Source organism: Monodelphis domestica, chromosome 1 (assembly GCF_027887165.1).
Source record: "Monodelphis domestica isolate mMonDom1 chromosome 1, mMonDom1.pri, whole genome shotgun sequence".
NCBI classification, from domain to species: Eukaryota; Metazoa; Chordata; class Mammalia; order Didelphimorphia; family Didelphidae; genus Monodelphis; species Monodelphis domestica.
The window spans coordinates 148,907,151-148,929,423 of NC_077227.1; the positions used below are offsets into that span (position 1 = coordinate 148,907,151).

Sequence of the window (22,273 nt, forward strand, 5' to 3'; positions counted from 1 at the left end):
GAAGGAAGGAAAAAAAGGGGGGAAGGGGGAGAGAGACAGACAAACTGAGAGACAGGCGAAGGCAGACAGACAGACGGAGTCTCAGAAGCCGAGACTGAGAAATAGAGACAACGACACAGACGGGGGAGGGGTGGAAGCAGGAGTGGCTTAACTAAAAAGTCTGCTGCGCCTAAGCAGAGTTGACTTTCCAAACGAAGACTTAGTATTGTTTTTGCAGCCTAGGAAACCCTAAGGAGTTAGTCGGTACTTTACCCCCACCCCCAATTCCCAGTGTTTTGTAAATATTAATAAGATAGCGAAGGTTATTCGCTTAGAGTGTGGGGACTAGAGGTATTTGCTTGTGACTGTTGGTGTTTTTAATATGAGAAAGTGCTCCCTCCCCACCCATCCCTCCACTCACGCACCTGCTTGAAAACAGAAGGAATAAAAATCAATATTGTATTTGTCACCCCTCTGTCTCCTTTTTACTCCCTCAACAGCCCGGGTGCCACTGAAGCGAATTGTGGATTTATGGGGGGAAATTAGCATAAATTATTACCAAATCTGTAACCGTGTGTGGTCCAGCTTGTGGGAAAAGAGGCTATTGCGAACCCTCCAAGCAGAAAGGTGGTCCTTGGTGGGCTTCATGGAAGGGATGAATGGCTATTGCACGAAATAGATTTCCATTTGGTTTGCACATTGATATAATTGACTTATGTGTATTTTATACAGTTTTCCCAATACCCCTCTAAGCCTCCTATTTGAATTTATCCCCTAAAAGCTCCTGTTTGTTTTGGGTTTCTGCACAATAGACACTGATGCACTTTTCAAGCTTTCTGGAAAGTGTTCATTTCCCTCCCCCTTTTCCATAATACTGGTCTTAAAATGTTGTAAATTGTATTCAAATCCTCCACCCACCTACCCCCCACTTTGTTTGGTTCCAGGAAAAAGGAGAATTTATCTGATACAAATTAGCAAAACCAATGTTCCAAGTCTGAGAATCCCTCCTCTCGTTGAGGTCAGTTTATTTCATTATGTTTATGGAGGAGTAAGGAATATGTGTACGTTTCTCTCTGTGTATGCAAAACTTACAATACTTCCAGAACTCTGACTCCTACTTATGCTACTTAGGATCCTTGATCCTAAGGTTGGTGGTTGCAACTTTCCAGGAAAAGGGGAAGATTTGTTTCAGCTTGCAATTTAACACATTTCCACTCTTTGAATTTAATTTTCTGTTTACTTCAATGATTAGCTAGCTACACAATGTTCCTTTGCAATACAATAAAATGTCAGTTGTTAAAAATAAGAAAACTCTTCCCTTCCTCTCTCCCTCTCTCTGACACACACATACACACACACACACACATTGAGGTAAAAAGAAAATTTTCCAACTTATCATTCTTATAATACTTCTTGTCTCCAAATAGACTGATCATTCATCTCTCCTTTCCCCTATATATATATATATATATATGTACATATATATACATATATGTAGTGTGACAAATAATTAAAGATACTAACCACATGGTTATAATTTGTTAAGTATGTAGCTATAATAACATGTATGCATATTAAAATTGTTAAAAGGAAGCTACTGACATTCACCAGTGTCTTAACAGGCCATTCTACCTATTCTCCCATTCTGAGGAAGAAGTGGGGAAAGGTCGTGAAACCCTGTTTCTACTTGAGAATGTGCTTCAGTGCTTTCCCTCTGAGAACTATGGTCTTTTATGGAGAAGCAAAGTAGGCGAATGATTCATTTTTATAATTCTGGGAAATGCCCGTGGGCTTGCACTAGTTCCTAGACCCAGCTTTTCCAGATCTCTAGGGAAGGACTTAGGCTCCCATTCTGGAAAAATCAACCTGAACCAGTCACCACGATGTAACTACCCACCTCGCTGCGCCTTGTTATAAGGCTAATGAGAGCTCGGCTCCAATAAGTCCTCCTAGGGACAGTGGTTTAAATGTGGTTTTCGCTATTTTCTAGTTGGTTCATCTACATACAGAGAATCATCTTTTTGGTATCATCCAGTGGTATACGGAAGGATGGGTCAGGGTTCTTTCCCCCTCCCCCTCTCTTCTGCCCCCCCCCCCACTCCTGGTTATTTTTACTGAATTAAGAAGGTGACATTATTCTTTTCTTCAAGTACTTCTGTTAATATTGAAAAACGTGCGCTTGCATTTCAAACGAGTCAGCTCAGACCCGGGAGCCATTTCAATATTAATGAAATTGTTTAATCTCCTAAATACATCGTGTTTAAGTTACGTTTTGGTGAGTTATTGACCACCTCCGAAAATGTTGTTAATAGGGGGTAAGGGCGTGTGTGTAGTGTATCTACTAAGTCTAGAATATCTTTTTTATAATAGCCAGAATCCGGTTTTTTTTTTTCACTTCCTCAGAAAATTTGCCGAGATTGAAGTGTCAACATTTTTTGTAATATGCTCTCCCTACATTTTTCTAAAAGGCTCCGAGAAAAGATCGTTTGGACTTTAGGAAGTAAAGGAGGGGAAAGGACAAATTCCTCTTAAAACCTCAAAGTCATGCAGAGCCAGGTGGAGCATGCAGATAATCAGAGGGCAAGCAGAGGCGTTGAGTTAGCCTTTATTCTACATCATTACAAAATACATGATTGAATTTCCCTGAGACAGTGGTCCTCAGAAAGGCTAGAAACCTCCATACCAAACACCTCCGTGAGCACTCGCATTCGCCTCCATCCCCCCCTCCTTCGGAAAAGTCAAAACTTGTTCCCCTCCCTTTGCAAGCCTCAGAAGCTACTGCTGGTTTTATGGGACTTCTGATGGCTTTCTCCAGGACTCTCTATTTTCATGTAGCCTGAAGACCCTAAATAACCTCTCCCAGGGAAGTGGGGGGGGGGGGGGCGGGAGAGGGAGAAACCCAGAAAAGTTCCGGCTGTAAAATGCAAACTGAGAGATTCAATCCTCCAACACTTGAAACAACTAGGTAAATGGAACCCCTAACTCCCTGGAGGTTGATTCCAGCATAGAAAAACAGTCAGGAATTCACCTGGTTAGAATACCATCTGCATTGAACTGACATCTACAACTCTAGTGTCAAATCAAATTACCGGAGTAATTTTAAAGCAGACGGTTTGGCAAGTAATATACAGTTACACTGCCTTAATTTTTTTAAAACCTGACCAAAACGTTTAGAAGTAAAATGGGCTCTTATGAAAGGCTGTCCAATCCAATTATATAATTTATAAAACCCCATCAGATTTTTTTAAAGCGACACAGCGAATTCTGCATGGCAGAGGAAACAGCTTAGAAGGTAATGCAAACTTCAGCTGGCCTCCGTGAGGGCTGAAAGTATTGCATTTTCATTATAATTACCCTTGCAACAGCCATGAACGCGGTTTGATTGGGCAAAAGGAAAAGTCTCTCGTTAAGGAAAAGCCCTGCCTTAAGTTAGCCAACAATACAAATCAGTTAACAATGCAGAACAAACAGAATACCACAGCCAAGCAATTTCCATGTCAAACATCGCTCTGCTCAGTAGCTCCATTTGTAAGTGTGAATCGCAGACTAAGCTCCCTGCGCAGTCCACAGAAGGGCCGTTGCATACCTTCACACGCACAGAGACTGGGGGTGCCATCCCACTTCAATTCCGGTTGTTGAGCCTTTTCACCCCTCGCCTTGTCTTCAAATGGAAATGATTTCTATTGGCCCAAGGTGTCCATGTAAATAGGTGTAAATGAAACCAGATTATGCCTCTCTCTCTCTTCTCCCTCTCTTTCAGCCCCCTCCCTCTCCAGCCTCCTCTCCCTCCCTCCATTCCTCCTCCCCCTTCTTCTCTTCCTCCTCCTCCTCCTCCCAAGGCGATTGTCATATGATAGCAAAGAAGTGGCACATTAATGAAGCGCCTCTACAGGGGTCTTTTCTGCTCCTGTCACTGCATAAAACTATCAGATGGTTACAGGAAGGACATGGAGGCAACTACCTAGCTCAGCGTCGCGGCGGAGGAGAGAGCAGCTCCCGCTGCAGCCCCGGAGCTTTTGCCGCTGCCTCCAGTGGTCATTAGAGCCCAGCTTGCCCGCGGGGAGGGGGGCGCAGAATCGGAGATCGCCAGGGACTGGGCGGCTACGGGGTTCCGAGGAGCTGTTCCGCCGCACAGCAGAGCAGAGCGCCGAGCCTTACGGAAAGGCGCTAGAGCTGCTGGGCTTAGGGGAACGGACGCCCCGCGGGCAGCATCCCGGATGTGGACGGTCAACTTCGAGTAACTTTAAGGTGGGTACTGACCAGGATCGTCTCTCCCCCCCCCCCCCCAAACTACCATTTCTCCACTGCCAAATCCCTGGGCCCCCTTCCCGTGTTCTCCTTCCGCATATCTCTCTCCTGGCTGCTGCTGCTGCTGTTCAAGCACCAACCAGCGCAGCGCGCAAAGTTACTTTGGAGAGCATGTGGTCCCAGGCGGGTCAGACTGGCTCACCAAGAGGATCTTTAGGGTAAACTCGGGTTGGTACTCTTCTTCCCCTCCCTGGTTCTTTCCCTCACTTCGCACTCACTATTTCCCCACTTCTTCCCCCCTCCCCCCTCCAACAGATCTGTAACTCGGCCTTGCTGGCTTCGCGGTGTCTGTCGGTCCGTCTACACCCTCCCCCAACCTTCCCCTCCCTGGCAAATCGAAGCACCCTGCCAGCCCGCGAGAGAGGAGGAGGAGGAAGAGGAGGAGGAGGAGGAAGAGGAAGATGCCTCGGCCGGGCCGAAACACGTACAGCGACCAGAAGCCGCCTTACTCTTATATCTCGCTTACTGCTATGGCCATCCAGAGTTCCCCGGAGAAGATGCTACCGCTGAGCGAAATTTACAAGTTCATCATGGACCGCTTCCCCTACTACCGGGAGAACACACAGCGCTGGCAGAACAGTCTACGACACAACCTTTCGTTCAATGACTGCTTTATCAAGATCCCACGGCGGCCAGACCAGCCCGGTAAGGGCAGCTTCTGGGCCCTGCACCCCAGCTGTGGGGACATGTTCGAGAACGGCAGCTTCCTGCGGCGCCGCAAACGCTTCAAGGTGCTCAAGTCCGACCACTTGGCGCCCAGCAAACCGGCCGACGCGGCTCAGTACCTGCAGCAGCAGGCCAAGCTGCGCCTTAGCGCCTTGGCAGCCTCGGGCACCCACCTGCCCCAAATGCCTGCGGCTGCCTACAATCTGGGCGGGGTGTCGCAGCCCTCGGGCTTCAAGCACCCCTTCGCCATAGAGAACATCATCGCTCGCGAGTACAAGATGCCCGGGGGCTTGGCTTTCTCCGCCATGCAGCCAGTGCCCGCCGCCTATCCCCTCCCGAATCAGTTGACTACCATGGGCAGCTCCTTGGGTACTGGCTGGCCTCACATGTATGGCTCAGGCATGATCGACTCGGCCACCCCTATCTCCATGGCGAGCGGCGATTACAGCGCATACGGGGTGCCTCTGAAGCCACTGTGCCATGGAGGGCAGACGCTGCCCGCCATCCCGGTACCCATCAAGCCCACGCCGGCCGCTGTGCCCGCCTTGCCCGCCTTGCCCGCGCCCATCCCCACGCTGCTTTCGAACTCGCCCCCCTCACTCAGCCCTACTTCTTCGCAGACAGCGACTAGCCAAAGCAGCCCCGCCACCCCCAGCGAGACTCTCACGAGCCCGGCTTCCGCTTTGCACTCTGTGGCCGTGCACTGACCCGGAGAGGCAGGGCCCTATTACCCCCTCCCTGTTACTCTTCCCCTTCCCCCAGCCACACAGTCCCTGCTTCTGAGATTCTCGGAGGTCTCTTCTAACCATCCACCCCACACCTTCTCCTTCTACCCCCCACAACTTCCCACAGGCTACACAAGACCCCCATTTCAACCAAGTGCAGACTAGCTGCCCGAGTTGAAACTCTGACCATTCCTCTTTCCCTTCCGTCCGGACCCCAGGCTTCTAGAACTTTGTTTTGGACATGAAAGGAAACAACACAGAGACTTGGAGAGTCCGAGAAGTCTACGCCTCTAGGCGTGCAGGAATGTTCATGGTCCATCCCTTGCCCAAGGGGAGGCTGTAGTTGGGTCACTATCCCATACCCCCAAGTCTCCCTCACCTCGCCCCACTTTGGAGGTAGAAGTGCAGCCCTATTCAGGGCCTCCTGCCTCTCGATCCCAGACTTCCTCCGGAACCCAAATCCTCGATGGCTTCTTTCCGCCCTCCTTTTGGCAGTCAACAGTTCAGAAATAACTTAAAACCGCTTCAGAGCTACTATCGTCTTTTTTCTTCTACCTGTACCTATTCTAGGCGCGCCACTACCAGACGCCTTCAACTGTGAGGCCTAAGGGCAGGCCACTTCAGATCCTGAATCTCTGCTATATGTCTTTTCCAAGAGCTAGGGATGGGACCACCAAGCCCCGAACTCCCACACAGCCCAACCCCCAGCCCGCTCCCACAGCCACCCACTTCTCAGTGCTTCCGAGACAGCAGCCAGCAAGTTCACCCAAGTTGCTTGCCCCGCTGCTCGCCCCAGTTTCAACTTGTGGGCTTTGGGTTTTGTATTTGTTTTATTTTTCTATTTCTATTTTTCATTTTTCTAGCCAGGAGCACTGGGCATTGAATTCCTGGAAGTAGAAAGGGCTAGGCACAAATGCCAAGGGCAGGACACCTGTCTGAGGAGGGTGGGGGAGGGGGAGAAACAATAAACAAACAAACAAACCCAATATTGTTTACAAAGCCCCAGTCAAAATGTAAATAGTGAACTTGAGGCTCTACCCCAAGACTGGCTAGGTACACTTTACTAGTACCAGTTGTAAAACCAACGTTTACTTTCCATTTCTGTAGAAGTGGGTTGAGGGAAAGTTGGAGGTTAGAGCAGGGGAAGCTGGGAAAATTCATTTGTATGGCAACTTTTTTCTGATTCCTTAGAGATCATTTAAGCTATTTATTTTACTGCTTAATAAAATTAAAATGAAATAAAACCACAAATAAAAAGACAGCCAAGGGCAACCCTTCATGAGTTAGCTGCAGTAGTGAACTGGTGAGATGAGGTGGGGGGAATATCACTGGAGATTTCTCGATTAAGACTAGTCTTTCTGTTGTTTTATTAGAAGCTTTCTGTTTTATTAGAAGCTGAAAGGGCTGCAAAGGGGTGTACATGCTTGTGAATAGGAATGATGATAAACTGTGTAAAATGCACTTTTTGTTGGCTATATTCCCTTAGTTTTCGGTAGTTTGCTGGAAATTGAACTGTTTTTCTGCTGTGAACTGCTTAAGTTAAAAAAAAAAGTTGTCATCAGAGCTGTAAAGAAATCTTTTTTTCCTTCCTGTACAGAATAAGCATGACATTTAAAATATTGATGTTCTTGTTCCCAGCATGCCTGTTTTAAGACAAAGGATTAAAAAAAGTGTCTATGTTAAATTATGAACCTAGTCCAAATAATATTTTCTCATTAAAATATGTAAATTCAGATTTAGTTTCTTGTCTTTTTGAATAGTTGTCCCAAATAAGAACATAATATAGGTGTTTCCTTAGATACACTTTTAAAGGGATATCACAGATGCAAAATATCTTTGCATTTCCTGTTTGTTTGTTTGTTTGTAGCCTGGATTCCTTCCACCTTTGCATTTACCATTGGGAAAGATGTTTCTCAGGCAGACTCTGAAAGGTGTTCAAACATACAAAATCTGTGTCTATTACACAACAAGTATACAGGTGTAACAAAGAACAAAAGTCATCAAGGGCATATCTTCTTTATTTGACATTTAGCTTCAGATATTCCAAGATATATAATACAATATGAAGGTAAATTTTTGAAAAATCCTTCAGAGTGAGGCAGCATAGCTATTTTATCAAGGTAAATTCAGGCTTACTTCTTATGCATCCTAATTGAAGTCAGACTTAAGTATCATTTAAAAATAAATTATTGTAGTCGCTAAGATTTTCTTTTTGAGAAGGGCCCAAATAACACAACATACTTGTAAATAATAATAATAACAACAACCCTCTTTGGACTGAAAATATTTGGATCAATTCATCTACCTGGAAAAATAATGTTTGATGAACTTAATTTTCCAAGAAATGCATGTTAGTTCCCCAAGAGCCTGATTCCAAGTATTTTTATTTCTCTAGATTCTGAAGGTAATATCAAATAGAATGTACAGTTACAAGCTAACTGAAATTTATTGAAAGTCTTGCCATATTTTGAGAGATGGCTGTGCATTCAACTAATAAAGTTACAAGACAAAGATGCATAAATGCTTATTAACATTTGAAAATTACATTCTTGGAAACTATGAGCCATAATGTACAACTATTTAAAGTGATTAAATAGGATTTCTTTGTGCAGTTCCCCTACCGAAAAACACATGTAATGTAACACAGAATTTTCTATGGCTTTAAGGAAAAAATAATCTGAGCTCATAAGATACTGAGAAGTGTGCTTGAAAAAAAAAAGAAGTTTCAGATCAATGTAGAGTAATTAATCCTATTGCAACCAATTTTTAAAAGCATGGATCCCACACACAGTCAAAAAAAAAGGTGGAAAATAAATGAATCATTGGACTGATTAAAATGCATGAAGCTACTAAAGCTTGTCAGACAAGGGACAACTGAATTCATTCATCAAGACCAACTCACAATTATATCAACAAGATCAGCTCAAGAAAGCATTGCAAACTTATTAGACCCCGGGATATAAAACTCTCAAAACTTTTTTTCGAAACAAAAAATGACCTACATTTTCCTTAAGTGCCTTTTACTTCCCCACAGTTCCCTTCAAAACCAAACGAAGACTATCCCTAGGAAAATACTAATCTCATCAAATTCAGAAAAGTTGAATACAGACTGCCTGAGTTCATCCCCGGGCTATTAAGAGGGCATGTGAAGTGGCCACAGTTGGGGCCTCTGTGATTAAAAAAAAAAAAATCTCCGGAGATTTTCAGCAGGTAAACATTCCCATTAGCAGATTTACCATTAGTCTCTATATATTGACAGCATGTGGAGAGGCATGTCAATACATACATATTCCTTGTGAATGTGTAAACATACACAGAAAGATAAGCCAGCTTTGAAATCTGACAAAGAAAAGATTTCAATTCATATTTTAAAAATCTTACCAGTCAGTAGATATGTTAATATACACATAAGGAAATATAACAATTTTTATTTAACAAAGAACTTATCAAAGTCCGGTCAGATGACTCCATACAAATACAGTAATAAACGGGCTGGTATTTGTTTTGTTTTGTTTTTAACTGTAACCAGAAATCCAAAGGTAGAAGTAAGCATCCATTTCCTCCTGTCTTGGGAAATGAGACCTGTTTATCTAAAATACTTGAAGAAGTTAGTAAGTTCATATCTCCACTGGCGACAATTTACTGCTTTGTCTTGTTAAATCTCTTTACTTGGCTCAAGTCCAAAGTCAATAAACACAGATCTGAAATAAAACTGGAAAAGACAACACTGAGGGGGTGTGTGTTTGTGTGTGTGCCTGTGCATGTGTACAAAAAAGAAAAGCTAATGTCAGCCCTCTCCTGAGGACTGAGAGGAGTTGTTATCATTGTTGCAAATTATTGGGGGGGGGTGGAATAAGAGGATTTGATTTGGGACCCTACCTAGAGACCCTTTTCTAACATCACTTGGTGCTGAAAGGTAATTTTAAACAACCCTCTAATCATTTTGGACATTCTGTATAATTACTGTTACAGTTATTGATGCTAAGAGCAACTGTGTGTGTGTGTGTGTGTGTGTGTGTGTGTGTGTGTGTGTGTGTGTGTTTTGAAGCCTTCCTATTTTCAGAACTACAAACTAGTCATAGTGAATGGTCTCCAGAATTACACTAATACTGTGTGGTTGGTAAGTGGTGTTTCTTTTCCCTTTGCATTGGTTGTGAGAAAAGTGATTGTGTCTCGGGAGAAGTCTGGTCAGGTGCTTGGCTGGGCTGGGGGAGGGTGAGGAAAGAAGAAAAAGAGTCTTTACATTAGTCTATACAGAGGAGGGGGGAGCGGGGATTGCTGTTTATACCTTTACAAATAGAAAGATCCCTTTGTAAACTATCACTCTAGGGAGCAGAAGGACTAGGGATTCAGTTTTCCAAGAATCAGATCTTAAAGTCTTAATAAAATATGTCATTAAAAAACCCTTTAAACACACATATACATGGACACCCCAAGAAAACAAAACTAAAACAACAACAACAACCAAAAAAATCTCCACCCCACTGGCTGTGAAGCCTTGAAGGGGATGTATTTGTTTCATTTAAACTAACAACAAATTATCTAATTAATATGTTTCAATTACAGCATGAAAGGGAGAGGCTCTGGACCGCCTGCAGTGGGCTCACAATAGCCTCAGAGCCCACTATAGGAATTTACAATAACTTCACATCTGTTTCTTTATTTCCCACTTTTTGAGGCTAAAACTCCTCTCAAGATCACTTCAAACCTCGGCCCAAGTTATGAAATATGTCCCTGAGCCAGAGGGGAACAAAACTTTGCACATGGAGGCTTCATTTGCAAGCAAGAAAGTGAAAGCCCATTGAAGAGCATTAAACAAATATATTAGAATTCTGTCACTTTATGCAAGTGAGTAGATCAAATAAAAGGTCCTGGGCCACTTCATTCACTCTCATTCACTTGAATAGAAAATGCAAAGAATAGCAAACCGAGACTGGGCCACCGATGTAGATTTAGCTCCTTTTTTCTGAGAGACAAAAAGCCTGAATTTTCACAAACACATTGCTGACTCGGGGACTAGGAAACCAGCACTGGAACCCCTTTGGAATTTAAATTCATTTTATCTTCCTCCCTTTTTGGGGTCTGTTTGCACTACAGTGCAAGATGCATCGGGCATCTTCAGTCTTCTGGAGAGAAAAAATGGGGGAGGGGAAGAAGATGGTTTGAGGAATGGGAGAGGGGGTTAGGGTTTTCAAGAGTATATGTCATGTCCATCATTTGATTCTGAGATAATTACATAGATAAAACATAGATAAATATGTATGTGCATATATGCACACACATACACATATATGTGTACATATATAACTCCCCCTTCCCTGCCACAGATGTTTCCTAATTATTTGTTTTGTTTGATTTGCACAAGAAACTTTCTACCTTTTCTTCTAACAGGTTAGCCCAGGAAATTTCAAGTTTTCTTCTTTCCTTTGATCAGAAGGACATCAGTGTCATGCCAGATTTGAAACTTTAGTCCATATCTTTACCCTCAGGGGCCGGAGCAATGAAATATTTAATTTGAACAAACATACACATAGCTCTTCCATAAGCTATGTCTGATAGCTATGTTTCATATAATGCTGTCTCGTGAAAGTAAGTGAAGGTACTGAGAATTTGGTAAGAATTTTTTTTTACTAAGAATTCTCTCTCTGTCTCTGTCTCTCTCCCTCTCCCTCTGTTACATGCATATATTGCATGTATGTATGCATGTAGGAATATACCTACTCTGGTCTTCATGTGGTTTTAAAGAATTGTTGGTTGTATTTAATTGATCTTTACAGAGTTTTGCGAAGGAATTCATAGAATCTACAATAGCTGTTCATTTTTACAATGCAAGTTGGATAGGAAAAATATATATATAAAGCTCTACATTCCTTCCTTGCATTCACAGATACGGATGGCATGAAACAGATTTGTCTTCAACTTTGTAAGAGAAATGCAGACTCATGCTAGAGAATGTATTCTTAGTATCAGCCACAAAGAACATGTGTCCGATTATTGCTATATTTTAATTTATGCTTTGTTAGCAAGAGCTTCCAGATTATTTAGGATGCTAATATTTTTTATATCCTAGCTTCAAAATTTATAAGATTCATTATCTTCCCAGAACATTCCTCTTTTTATTCTTAAAGAGATGTGCATAAAGTAAAAGCAAGACTTTAAAGAGGTCCCTTTATTTTTGAAAATTATTACTCTCACTTTCCACTAACCATACACAATATTTAATTTTTTTTTTTTGTTTATCTCAATCAAGCTAACCATTTTGGGAAGATTAGCTTTCTAGGGAAATTTGATAGTGTATTTTTATAAGAAAGAGTGTTGATTTTTTTCTGTTTTGAAAAGTCCATTCTTTTCCTATATCTATAAATAGCAGAAAAGAAAGCAAATGTAGGTTTCTGAGGGAACAAGTCCTGAACATTAATTAAAGCAGATTAAGCTACCAATTGAAAAGCATTCTTTAAATATTCATTGTTTGGAAGCATAGGGATTCTGCATCAAGCTTTGCAGCAAATATATTTTTATTTACATAGTTAATTTCTTCCCCAGAGTATCCTTTGTTGATATAGTTTACTAAGGTATACAATACAAAAAGAACTGAGAATTGAATTGCAAAATAATTGTTCCCTAGGTCTGATTGGGTTTTCTAATGCTCTCTCTCTCTCTCTCTCTCTCTCTCTCTCTCTCTCTCTCTCTCTCTCTCTCTCTTTCACTTTCTTTTCTTCTCTCTCCACCTTACCATCTAAAATGCTTATAATGTACTGGATGGATTTCACAAGTACATGCCCATAGCTTCGTATATAGGCACTACTAAATAAAGGATCTTAATTTTGTGCCATTTAGAAGAGGCTTAGTATTTATTAAGTAGTATCTAGAGTGTTTTGCATTAATTAGAGCAGCTCCTTAGAGAGACATTACAGCCAAGAATAATTTTACACTACAGGAAAACTCTTAGCATTTGAACTCCCTGACTAGAACTGCTCCAACCAAATAAATAGCTACAAATCCTGGGTTCACATGAAAAGGTGAACACATATTTTATATCTGATAGTGGTGTTAACACATTTACTTTTCTTACCTGTTTACATAAATACATATATTTGACATTCAAAAGATATATACAAACCAAAACCAAGATAATTGAAAAGCTACCTCATTATCCTGAATAATATGATATTCCTGTCTTCAACAACCTTGCCAGAAAGTGGCTTTGGTCTGGCTCTAGATATCTAATGGAATTATTTTCTGAACAAGATCAAAACATAGTTTTAGTTTCTCCCAGATTGAAGGTGGTTATAGTTGGTTTGGGTACATTGATTTCAAGGGGCTTGGACCAATTTGAAAAGTAATGGACTATTTAGGGGAACTGAAATATGGAGGAATCAAGTTCTGTTTTCTCTATTGGGTGATGGAGAGGACATGGCAGAGATGTTTTCTTAATATCCTATTGTGTCCAACCATGTCTATGCAATGACATATATCCACAATGGGGAAGAACAATTGACAATTTAATGAGAATAGTATCCATAATTGTGAGCATTGTATATATATGCATGAATAACTGATTCTTAGACTAATTACATTATTATTTCCTAATTTTACATCATTATGAGTTACCTGAGACTAGATTCCTTTTGTGAAATTAGAGATGAAATTTCAAACATATGCCTGGAATTAATTTTCATTTGCTCATGGGCACTGATGGCTTTAATGAAAGCAGACCATCTCACTTAAAACAAGCAAGTGATTAATCTTAGCAAAGTAAACATGACCTGATTAATTAATTTGTTCATTGTTCTTCACTGTAATCAAATATTACTTAAGACTTAAGCTATGACATATATTAAAATATCATTTGGAATCAGAAGTTTACTGCACAAAGAATTAATCAAGTTCATAGAGATTACTTTATTTCAAATGTTTCTAATCATGTAGGGCAAATGAACACAAACATACAAATTTATAAAGGATCTTAACTACTTTCTGCAACTCAATAATACAATTTTAAAAGTTGTATTTATGTCTTTTGTATTTTATACTAATCCTTTTTTCCAATCACTTCTCCCCCCCCCCAAGCCCTCCCTTGAACAAAATCCAAAACAAACAATTCAAGAAAATCGACTGAAGAAACTATGTTTGACAATGTATACATTCTGCTTTTGTAGCTGCCCCCACCACCAACTTCTTTACCAAGAAGAATGGGTCTCATCATTTGCTCTCAAGGATCAAGAATAATTAATTTGAGTTCAGCTGCCTTTCAGAGTTGTTTTCATTTAGATTTTCTATTCAAAATTTTCATCTCTCCCACTTCAAAATTGGACTCCCTTCTTGCATTCCCTAGCTCTGCTAAGTAAGTTTTCCTCTTTTCTTGGCTTCCACAGTACTCCCTAAAATTCTGAACATCTTGCCACTTTTCAACTCTCTTTTATGTTTGGTTTCTCCAAAAGAATACAAGTTCCTATAGGACAGGAACTGCCTTGCTTGCTTCAATTTCTATCCTCATCCCAGTACTTCTCACAATGCCTGACACATAAATCCTCAATAAATGTTCTAGCTACCTATCTACCTACATACCTATCTGTCTATCTTTCTTGTTCTCTTGGTTCTACTTACTTCATTCTGCCTCAGGTCATAAACCTTCCTATGTTTTTCTGAATTCTTCATATTCTTCATTTTTTTTTTCACAGAAAGATAAATTCTATCCTATTCATATTCTGTACTTTGTTTAGCTATTCTCCAATTAACGGGCATCCACTCTATTTTTAGGTCTTTGTGGGATTTGGATTATTGTTGCTGTTATTCTGCTACCACAAGAAGTACTGCCATAAATGTTTTGGTATACATGGGAATTTCCTATCTTTGATATTTTTGTGGTATTTGCTCATCCAATACTGGGATGTCTGAATTCAAGGATATTCTGAAATAAGCAAATATTGATATGGTTTAGAAAAATAATTACAATTCACTATCAGAATTGAGCCCTTCTTCATCTTGCTAGAGTATAGAAACTTTCTACTTCTAAACAGAAACAAAGATCCAAATTATGCCAAAATATGCATAGTAGAGCTTCTTGTGGTTGCAAATAACAGGAAAAAGATAAAAAGATAAAAAAAAAAACAGGAAAAAGCAAAAAAACTGAAAAAAAGTGCTCATCAATTGGAGAGTGGCTAAAAAAAACGATGGTAAACATACATGATAAAATATTATAAAGCTCAATAAGAAATTTAAAATATGAGGAATTCAGAAATACAAGAACTTGTCTGATGTGAAGCAAAATAAGCAGAACCAAGAGAATAATATATACCATGACTGTTGTTCAGTCATGTCTGACTCTTCATGTCCCCATTTGAGATTTTATTGGTGAAGATATGGAGTAGTTTGCCATTTCCCTCTGCAGTTCATTTTATAGATGAGGAAACTGAGGCAAAAAGGGGTAGGTGATTTGCCCTAGGGTCATAGGGCTAGTAAATGTCTGAGGCCAGTTTAAAGGCAAGTCTTCCTGACTCCAGGCCCATTACTGCACTACTTAGCTGCCCCTACAAGGACAAGAGCCTTCTAAATGGAAAGATTGCTAAAGGGAAATTAAATTCTTAAGTCATGAAAAGAAAAAAGGAGGTCCTATATAAGAGACAATGAAACACAACTGCCACTTCATGACAGAGGGATGGGCAGCAGCAATTGAAACGATAGTGTATGCATTATCAGATAAAATTTCTGCTTCAGACTCCCCCCCACTTTTTGCTCAACTAGATAATTTTTTGAGGGGGAGAGGTCACAAATGAGGGTCTAATTTGATAGAGGATAGGAAATGATAATGATATAAAGATAAGAGGTATCAATAATACTTTTTTAAAAAGTATCTACACTATTCTCAAAGAAAGAGACCAAAACTAATTCAGTAATTACCTCAACAATAGAATAAGCTTCCAGAGGTAGGGCAAAAAGACATTTAAAAAAATTCTTCCTCCCCCTTTAAGAACTAATACTTACTGAATGTCAGAACTTTCACCATGATTGACCACATTTATTTGTCTTTCCTGATTTAAGGAGCATCGTATTAACATTCTTCAGGTCCACAAAAAGAACAAAAAATATCACCTACACCTTCAGAAGGAGAAAGAAGATGGGGGACAGTTCAGCACCTAAAATCAATTTTTATCACAGTGGCCAATCTAATCACTCTGTTGTCATTCACTTTCATCCTCTCCCTCCCTCCCCCCATTCTGCATCACAATTCACTAAAATGTATTTTCTCCCTAACCAGTCTTCACCTTAAGTTATATAGAAAGAAATATTCCATCTTCAATAGAAGAAAAACCTCTATGTTAGCTCCCAGCTACTTTCGATCTTGGATCTCAGTCAGATCATATACCAAAATAGTCAGAGAGAGGGAAAAAAGTACTTAAGTGTATCTCCAATCATGGCTCTATGTACAGTGAACCAAAGCCCCATGGGAATAAGGGCAGTCTATATGAACCCTTCGTATAGTTATTTTCTTTTACTAAAAAAAAAATGCCTCAGTTTCTTTTCCCTTCCTGAATGGTCTCAGATCATGCAATAAATAAGAAAGAGAATAAATAATATTTTCACACTCTCATTGTGAGGGTCTTTTTAAGTTATTATGAAAAAGAAGTCTACTTTGTGGTGTTCTAGAGTGAAACATCTCCTCTCCCTTTCAGCTTTATACGATCATAAAGCTACTAAGTAAATCAAACTTAGTTTGTTGAGCTATGGTAAATCAGAAAATGCGTAGGAGTGCCAATAAATCTTGCTTCTTATTTTGAAATATTGTTTAGTAATACTATCTTGACATATGCGTAGTTGGTAGGTAATGTGTGGTTTACTCCCGCCACCAGGAGGTTAGTATTAAGTTTCGTAGTTTGTTGTTAATTTGTTTTTTTGATGGCCATGTTTTCAGAAATCATCCCATTATCTCATGTGTGCCTGGGACTTTATGGAACAGCTTTGGATGAAGCTTTAGCAACCAGACTTGATGCTCCTGAAAATAGCTTATGCTTTGGAGACTCAGGTGACTGGCTGATTACGAGCTCTGGACCTCCACGTGTTTGGAAAGGCTCTCAACCTTTCCCCTTACAAAGCTGTACTTTGGTGTATGCGATTTTGCTGTATAATGACATTGAAGCTCATCCAAGCTTCTCATAATCTCACTGTTCTTTGGTTGTCAAACTTGTCAAATAAAGGTTTATATCCAGTGTTTGTATCTGTCAGGAAATCAACTGGCCCCCTTTGCATTGAATTTGACCTCCCATTACAAGAGGTATTGGGGCTGTTACTTGAGTGACTAGGGCTTAGCCTTGAAGTAATTTTTTAGTACTCATTGTATTTGTAGATGGATCCCAGCAAGTATGCTTGTGTCTTTATTGTGTCTTTATTCTCTGATCTATTCTTTTTCTACTCTGAAATTCATAATGTCCATCTGTGAAACAATGCAGGGCTCCAAGAAAAGTCACCAGTTCTCCTTTGTGCCAGTGTATACTTGAATGCTTATATGCAATTATCATTAAACTCAGGACACTGGAGGGATGCTAGATAAATGAAAAAAAAATTTTTTTCTTTAGAGAAACTCAAACTTCCAGTTGACATTTATTCGTGCTTCATTTTTCATTCTGATTTATATATATTATATATATATATACATATATATATATGCCTCATGATTATAATAGTATACAATATTTCAGGGATTGTTTGTTGTTGTTGTCCCCCCTCCGCCCCCCGCCCCATTTCAGATGTGGGATTTCACCAATGTAGAGAATTTTTTGTATAGAAACTTCCATCCACTAACCCAGATCTCTATTTATTATCTTAGAGAGTTGCCTGGGGGTAGTAGAAAGTTAAGTAACATATATAGCTAGTAAATTAGAAGCAAGATTTGAATCCAGGTCTCCTTACCTCCCAGACTGTCCTATTTCATATGCCAGGCTGCCTTTCCCTGGACTTGCATAGAAAAGTTCATTCTCCCACCTTCATGACAATATATAAATTCATCCCTTCATTCAGCAAATATTTATTGAATGTGTAATATGTATATAGCACTGTTCTAAGTTCCAAGGAGGCTACAAAAGTTATCAGCTGTAGTTTTGCCCTTCCTGTGGCTTATATTTATTCTAATAGGAGAAAGGAGATACAGATACATCAAACAATGACATTTTGATGAAAATAGGCAATGTAAGTAGGGACAAAGTGAGTGACATACTCAAAAAGTACAGTTAAGAGTTCAGAGAAGTGGAGAGGAATTAATGTGAATTGGAGCAAATAGAGCAGGCTTAGTAAAGGAGGTGAGAGTGGAGCTGGAATTTGAGGGATGGGATAGGATTTGTCCAGGCAGAGGAAACAGGAAAAAAAATTCCTTGAAGGGGAAACTATAGGAACAAAGATTTGGCATTTCAAATGAGTATAGACTGACTTAGGGGGTGGGTGGAAAGGAGACAGTGAATTAGTCAGTGAATTAATGAATAGATTGGCCTAGCTAGAATAGTTTCCTTAATTTAAGAAGTGGTGGAAAAGAAGGTTAAGCTCTTCTAAGTTGGGGAAATTCTTGAATGTTAAGATGAATTCAAACCTGATCTAGATGTAATGGAAAGGATTGGAAATTTTTGAATAAAGAAATGTCATGATGAAAGCATTGTTTTGGGAAGATTCATCTGGATGGATTGAAGTGGGAGGAGACTGAAGTCAGGAAGACTAGCTCAGAGGTTGTTTGGGTAATCCAGGCCTGACATAATGAAGGATTGGACAAGCATGGTAACTTCCCAAGTGAAGATGAGAAAGATTTCAGACACAAATAAAAGGAATAAATGTCAACTATGGTGCCTAATTGAATATAAGGGATAAAGAAAAAGATAAAATTAAATGTGACTCTGAAGTAAGCCTGGGTGACTAGGAGAATTATGATCCTATTGATGGAGCTGGGAGGGAGGGGTGTTTTGAAGGAGGGAGGCAGTGAGGAGATCATGCTTGGTTTTAGCCATGTTTAATTTGTATCTTATTTTTCTTAGATGGTCCCTTATTTTAAAAATGTTTTTAAAAAGAGAGTTTTGTAACCTATAACCATTTCAATATATCTTATATCTATTTTAAATACAAGGATTAAAATAAAAATGGATCCAAGGAATTTTGAATCATCCAATTATATTCAGATGAGTTTCATAGGAAAAAAACAACATGTATAGAAAAATCATGGCCACATATTGAAGAAGCTACTCAACACTAATATATCACATTGAGGTGTTTTTTTCCCCCTTTGTATTCAAATTATGCTTTGAGGCATTGAAAAGAATCTTAATATATCCAAACTGCAGAAGTTTATATTAATGTTTTTTGTACTGCTTTTAGCTCAAATGTTTAAAGAATTAACCTGAAAGCTTCAAAAGTGTTGGAATTGGCCTTCTATTTTTTTTTTTACTATTATACAGACATATATTGGACAGTGAGATGATCCACAAACTGGGAAAAAGGGAGGAAAGCCTAAGATTTTTTTCAAGTAATATTCAATAGCATTGGACCATGTTATTAAAATTATTCATATCTTACCAAATAACTTGGAGCACAAAGTGTCCTTGTGTTTCTTTATTTCCTCATCTTTCAGAAATGTCATTGATTCTTGCAGGCTCCTCTATATAACAAGCTGCCTGGGTCTGCACTTGTGGTGAGGCCTGATAATTGTGGTGGAACAAACAGGTACTACTGCTATGGATGCTGTTAGTATAAATCTGGTTACTCAGTTGAAGGAACTTCCATACCAATATGGCCCCCGTGCCTCCATCAGTGCAACAAGCAAACTGAACAAGCTTTTTCATCCTATGCAACTGTTCTTTCCCTACAAAATGATTCTAGCCACCATCTCCTCTTCCTCTGACCCAGTATTAAAATTGATTATCTCTAGTAACTAGAGAGGAGAGGTAGATAGATCTCTAGAGGATCAGATCAATGTGCCAGAGCCTTTCCATGGGTTAATAGCTTGTGGATATCATTGTAGCAGTTGAGCTGTTTATCACTTTGAATAAATGACTGGCACCTCATTTTAAAGTCACATGTGTCTCATAATGCTGTTTTGATACAACTTCTCATATACAAGTCATCACTAGTAATATGAGTCCTAAAAAGACTATAATAATAAGTATAATAAACTGGCTAATGAACCCAGTCCCTATGAGTGTGTACAGAGCGCTGCTGTTACAATTCTCCACGTAGAAAAGACTTCTGGGAAAGTGTGATGGTGACATGTAATGAAAGTTCCTGAGGCAAATTTTGGAGCATGTGGAGACATTCTATAACTCATTCTTTGTCTGATAACTTTGTATTTGAGAATACTATTGAATGGAATAGAATATTATCCTATTCAATAATAATTGCCTCTTTAATGGACTGCAATCACAGAAAAAGAACTAGGTGCCTTTAAAAAGAAACAATAAATACTGACTTTTCTCTCTTGGTTTGACTTCCTCCTTGTCTGATTTGGGCCTGCTAGACCAAATCTGATGAATGATAATGTTTTCTGGTGAGAGGACCTGAGGCCTCTCCTCATTCCATCCAAAACCAGTATGGAGGCTCATGAAAACAGACATTGGTCCTTTTTCTTGCTGTTTGTATTTTCATTTCAGGTGAAGGAGATTTATCTCAAATCATAAATTTGTGAGTTTCCATAGGTTTGAAAGCAAGCTCTATGAGAAGCGCAACTCACTCTTGTCTGGGATTTAGTCTGTGCTGAGCTTTACAGCCAGGACATTATCAAAGCTCTAATAAACAAGGAACAATTTTCAGGGTCTATCCCAGCAATATCAACGCTATCACTGGAAGTTTACTTGGTGGGATCAATGCTCATTATAATCTTTGTGAAATTTGAGCTCATTGGCCCCAGAAAAGTGGGTGGAATAGGGAAAGCTGTATTTTCCATGTTGTGGGGGGAAAATATTTGCATTTTTTTATTGAAAGGCTCAGGTTGGGAAGGTCATGGCAGGAATAGACCAATAGCATAATCGTTAACTGGAAAATAAAAATAATCAACTTTAAAAGCAAAACAAACATCCCTGTACAAAAAACAAAGTGTTGTTCATTTGGCTAGATAGAACTTCATCACTAGTCCTGGTGGCAACTGTGGGGAAAGCACAGACAGAAAGGGGTCTTGAGATAATAGTATTATTAGAGAAGATATATCCCAGCACCTCAGTAGAATCTTGAAGGGGATATTTAAAACCCAACTCTTTGATTGTGAGCCTAGAGCATATTTGTTTATACAAATTATAAAAGAAATCTGTAATTCTCCCTATGTAGTACAATGACAACTGTGGGACTAGAGCCCAGGTTGGTTGACTTATGGAAAGATAGCCCACCTCAATAAGGCTATCATTTCCTGGGCTGAATCTAGAGAGCCTATTTCCGTGGACTAGGTAGTATATAATTTCTCCATATTATTCTTCCATAACTTCTCCTCTAAGACACTGCTAGCTTGGAGACACAAACTCTGGGTATTATCATGCCATGATCTTCAAGGGAAACAATATACACAGAATGTGGACAAAACATCGCTTTGCTTTATGACTTTGCAATTAAAAGAAGGAAAATTAACAACTCTCATATTCTTGCTAGTCTATATTACCCTAACTATTTCTTCATCCCTAGTTTAGCGTAGCAATCCCTAGTACATTTACCTTTAGGGATACTCAATCCAAACAAATACCTGGACCACTCCCATACCCTCCTCCATGGAACATGTACAGTTATTATCTACCTGCTACAGACTATGTATGACCCATTGCTGGGTTAATTCCTCCCCCATTCCCTACGTTTATGAACTGGAAAAGCCAACATCTTGAGACTAGGGAACTTCTGACTCCTGGGACTTTTAAAGGTAGCTTTCAACTAAGGCTAGCAAACAAAATGCAACTCCAGTCAGAGGATGGAGAAAGGAAGGGCCCTTCCATGAGCAGGTAAAATAGCCAGTCCAATACAGTTTCCAGAAATATGGAAGTAATGGCTGATCTCTATTGTGAATCTTAAAATTTCTCAGACTTGTGAATGTTAAAAATTCTCAGACTCTACCTTAGAACATTTGGTTAAGACCATTCCCCATTTTAAACAATGAAGGTACCTGATCAGGAATGTGAGAACTCTAACATTACTCCACTCGTACTTAAGCATACTTTAGGGGAAGATAAAGTTGTGAACTCCTTACTGAACAATGAAAATTACTTAACCCATACTTATAGTGAGGAAAAAACCCTAAGCTAGGTCTATTTTTAGATCTAATACAAAAGGGTGCTAAGAACCTATGAAGGTCAAATTAATCACTAAAAGGTCAGGCAACTTGCAAACTTGCAAGGGGCAAAGAGGTGTGAACTTACTCAGAAGTTTTAGTCTACCCAGAGAAGTTGATAACTAAAGAAGATGTGAATTAAGAATGGTCAGTCCTGTGAAAACGTCTACTGTGATTGGTAGATGTGAGAACTTAGGGGAGGTGACATAGGAGAAAATTTTCTTTAAAAGGAAATCGGAAAGGCCTCTAGAGAGGTCAGCTTGCCAAAGCTGAATTGGAGGGCTCAGTGGCTGAACTTAGTGGAGCTGAGGAGCTAAACTGGAGG

General features: G+C 39.8%; 1 protein-coding gene across 1 annotated transcript; it reads left to right on the plus strand.

The window, feature by feature from the left end:
- The first annotated feature begins 3,445 nt into the window (after positions 1 to 3,445).
- Positions 3,446 to 7,411, plus strand: FOXB1 (forkhead box B1). The gene is made up of 2 exons (XM_001365555.4): positions 3,446 to 4,227; positions 4,543 to 7,411. The coding sequence occupies exon 2, from the start codon at positions 4,689 to 4,691 to the stop codon at positions 5,658 to 5,660; it is 972 nt and encodes a 323-aa protein (XP_001365592.1). The 5' UTR covers positions 3,446 to 4,227; positions 4,543 to 4,688; the 3' UTR covers positions 5,661 to 7,411.
- The last annotated feature ends 14,862 nt before the right edge of the window (positions 7,412 to 22,273 follow it).

Excerpts from the sequence above, each read along its gene's own strand:
- FOXB1 (XM_001365555.4), top strand. The coding sequence starts at position 4,689 with ATGCCTCGGCCGGGCCGAAACACGTACAGCGACCAGAAGCCGCCTTAC.